Source organism: Neopsephotus bourkii, unplaced genomic scaffold, assembly GCF_033783945.1.
Source record: "Neopsephotus bourkii isolate Nb327-2 ecotype Australia unplaced genomic scaffold, CSIRO-AGI_Nbou_v1 NB_1780, whole genome shotgun sequence".
In the NCBI taxonomy this organism is placed as follows: Eukaryota; Metazoa; Chordata; class Aves; order Psittaciformes; family Psittacidae; genus Neopsephotus; species Neopsephotus bourkii.
Genome location: NW_026902254.1, coordinates 3,683,472 through 3,686,471, shown reverse-complemented (window position 1 = coordinate 3,686,471; position 3,000 = coordinate 3,683,472). Strand labels below are relative to the sequence as shown.

At 46.4% G+C, this 3,000-nt stretch overlaps 1 protein-coding gene across 1 annotated transcript in view; it reads right to left on the bottom strand.

The window, feature by feature from the left end:
- Window positions 1–49: 49 nt before the first annotated feature.
- Window positions 50–3,000, bottom strand: part of BST1 (bone marrow stromal cell antigen 1) — a 29,792-nt gene continuing 26,841 nt past the window's right edge. Inside the window, exon 9 of the mRNA XM_061379659.1 lies at window positions 50–703. Within this exon, the coding sequence (XP_061235643.1) occupies window positions 538–703 (166 nt within the window). The 3' untranslated portion in view covers window positions 50–537. The remainder of the gene's footprint in view (window positions 704–3,000) is intronic.

Below are 3,000 nucleotides of genomic sequence, written 5' to 3'. Positions count from 1 at the left end.
TCAAAAAGCATCCTCATACAAACTTAGGATTTCCCCTGAGATTGAAGTGCTCAAGGATCTGTATCCTTGAACTGTTTTGCCAGTGGTTATGTTTGCCTTCTGTAAGGAAGATTACAGTTTTAAAAGCACTGTGTCTCATAACCAGATAGCCAGCTTTTGGAGCCCTCTGAGCTACATGCATTTCCAAGGCAGTAAACCTAACTAATCCTGGTTTTATCAAGGTGTGTTCACTCTTCTGCCAGCCTTCACACTAACTCACTGGGTGGGGTGATTGAAAAGTCGGTGGAAAAGATTGGAAGATAGAAATACTTTAAGCACATAATTGCCAGCCTGTGCTTTGATGATACCACAGATTGCAGCAGGGGGCTTCTATAAGAAAGGACGTCTATTATGTATAATTTATCAGCCTGCACACTACCGCTAGGATTATTGTAAGAGACAAGCAGCCAGCTTGCACCGCTGCCTGCAACTTCTACAGATGGTATTTCTGAGGCAGCAAAGGATAACAGACCACCCCCAGCCATTCCCAAAGCCTGATCACTTGAAAGTTTGATTTATTTTTTCTTTTTTATTACCTGTCAAATGTGGATGGTTCTGGCACCCAAAGCATGGCCAATGACACAAAGAATCGTTCATATCAGAAATTCCTGGTAAAATGTGGTATGCAGTAGGTAGGACTGAACCTGTCCAAAACAATAGTGACCTGCAAACATAGGGAAGAAAATATACATTGTGAATCCTTTCAGTGCTTCTAGGAATTTGGTGGCCTTCTATGATAGGGTTACAGCTTTGATTGATAAGGGAAGAGCAACTGACATTTGCACAAGTCTTCCTGGACTACAAAGCAGTTGATACTATTGCACACAACAGCCTTGTCTCTGAGCTAGAGAGGCATAGATTTGATGGATGGACCGCTCAGTGGATAAGGAATTGGCTGGATGGTCACATTCAAAGAATTTCAGTCAATGGCTTGAAGAGACCGGTGATGAGGGGTGTCCCTCAGGGGTCAGTATCTGGACTGACCCTGTTCAACATCTTTGTTGGTGACATAGAGAGTAGGATTGAGTGTGTCCTCAGCAGACGACACCAAGCTGTGAGGTGTGGTCAACACACTGGAGGGAAGGCATGTCATCCAGAGGGACCTGGACATGCTTGAGAAGTGGACGAACACAACCCTCTTGAAGGTCAACAATGCCAAGTACAAGATCCTGTTGCTTAGCTATATTAGCAGTGCATTTGTCCCTACAATAGATAAGAAGGCTGCTCCAAACACTACAGTTTAGGAGTCGTGAAGACTCATTTAAGTCATGCCTAGATTTCAATGATACCACAGGTGAGCTGTCTGGAGAATGTCTGAGCACCAGCATTCCTTTCCCAACCCCAAACCTGTTCCTCTCTGCTGGTTGCTGTTACCCAGTTTTCTTCTTCAGCGTGGTCCTACACCTGGCTCGGAGCAATCCCAGGCACAGCTACAGGCTGGGCAGATAAGAGATTCAGAGCAGCCCTGTGGAGAAGGACTTGGGGTGCTGGTCGATGAGAAAATGAACATGAGCTGGCTTCAGTGTGCGCTTGCAGCCCAGAAAGCCAACCGTATCCTGGGCTGCATCAAAAGGAGTGTGACCAGCAGGTCGAAGGAGGTGATCCTGCCCCTCTACTCTGCTCTTGTGAGACCTCACCTGGAATATTGTGTGCAGTTCTGGTGTCCTCAACTTAAAAAGGACATGGAACTGTTGGAACAAGTCCAGAGGAGGGCCACGAGAATGATCAGGGGACTGGAGCACCTCCTGTATGAAGACAGGCTGAGAAAGTTGGGGCTGTTCAGCCTGGAGAAGAGAAGGCTGCGTGGAGACCTCATAGCAGCCTTCCAGTATCTGAAGGGGGCCTATAGGGATGCTGGGGATGGACTCTTCATTAGGGACTGTAGTGATAGGACAAGGGGTAATGGGTTAAAACTTAAACAGGGGAAGTTTAGATTGGATATAAGGAGGAAGTTCTTTCCTGTTAGGGTGGTGAGGCACTGGAATGGGTTGCCCAGGGAAGTTGTGAATGCTCCATCCCTGGCAGTGTTCAAGGTCAGGTTGGACGAGGCCTTGGGTGATATGGTTTAGAGCGACGTGTCCCTGCCCATGGGAGGGGCTTTGGAACTAGATGATCTTAAGGTCCTTTCCAACCCTTACTATTCTATGATTTTATGATTCTATTCTATGGTTGTATTGCCTTGCTCACTTTGTTGTTACTTGACAAAGATTCCTCCTCTGATTGCTTTTTCTTCTCCTGTAGCATCTTTAAAATTACTACTAATGACAAAATGCTTCATTATAAGTTAAAGTCTGAGTATCGGATATTAGGGAGGGTTAATCTCCTCAGAACATGGAGGAGAGCACAGCTTCCATTCACAGAGACAGCAAGAACATCAGTTTTCTAGGTTAGCCCCACTTACAGCATGGACGTTTGAAACTGCAGTCATCTGGGCTGCTTCAAGCACAGGTCCTCCTCTGAGTGCTGCAAGCCACGGCAAGCCCACCCAACCGCAGGCCAACAGGCTTAAAGTGCTGGACCCCGAGCACAGGAATTTATCCTCCCAAATGGCACCAGAGAGTCATTATTTGCAGTTTGCCCGTTACAGGCTGCTGGGGATTTCCATCTCTCTCATACCTATCTCTTGTAAGCAGCCTGTTTTTCATGTGGAAATTATTCATTTTGTTTCATGTGCTGCTGAGGGCTTTTGATGGGAAACCAGAGTGCTGGATCAGCCCATGCTGACAAGCACTATGCCTGTTTCCTCTCAATAATGCAGTCTGCTCTCTCAACCAGAATGTACTGTTTTTTTTCCTATGCATTCTCACATAAGAGGGGAGTGTGGGAGGACCAAATGTCACCACTGTGCCTTGTAGCTTTGGTGGTGACCTTTTTATTACCCCGCACACATTCCTGGCTTGATATTGTGTGGCTGCTTCTTGTCTCAAGATTTGTGCAGGAATCCAAGGGTATAAGGAAAGA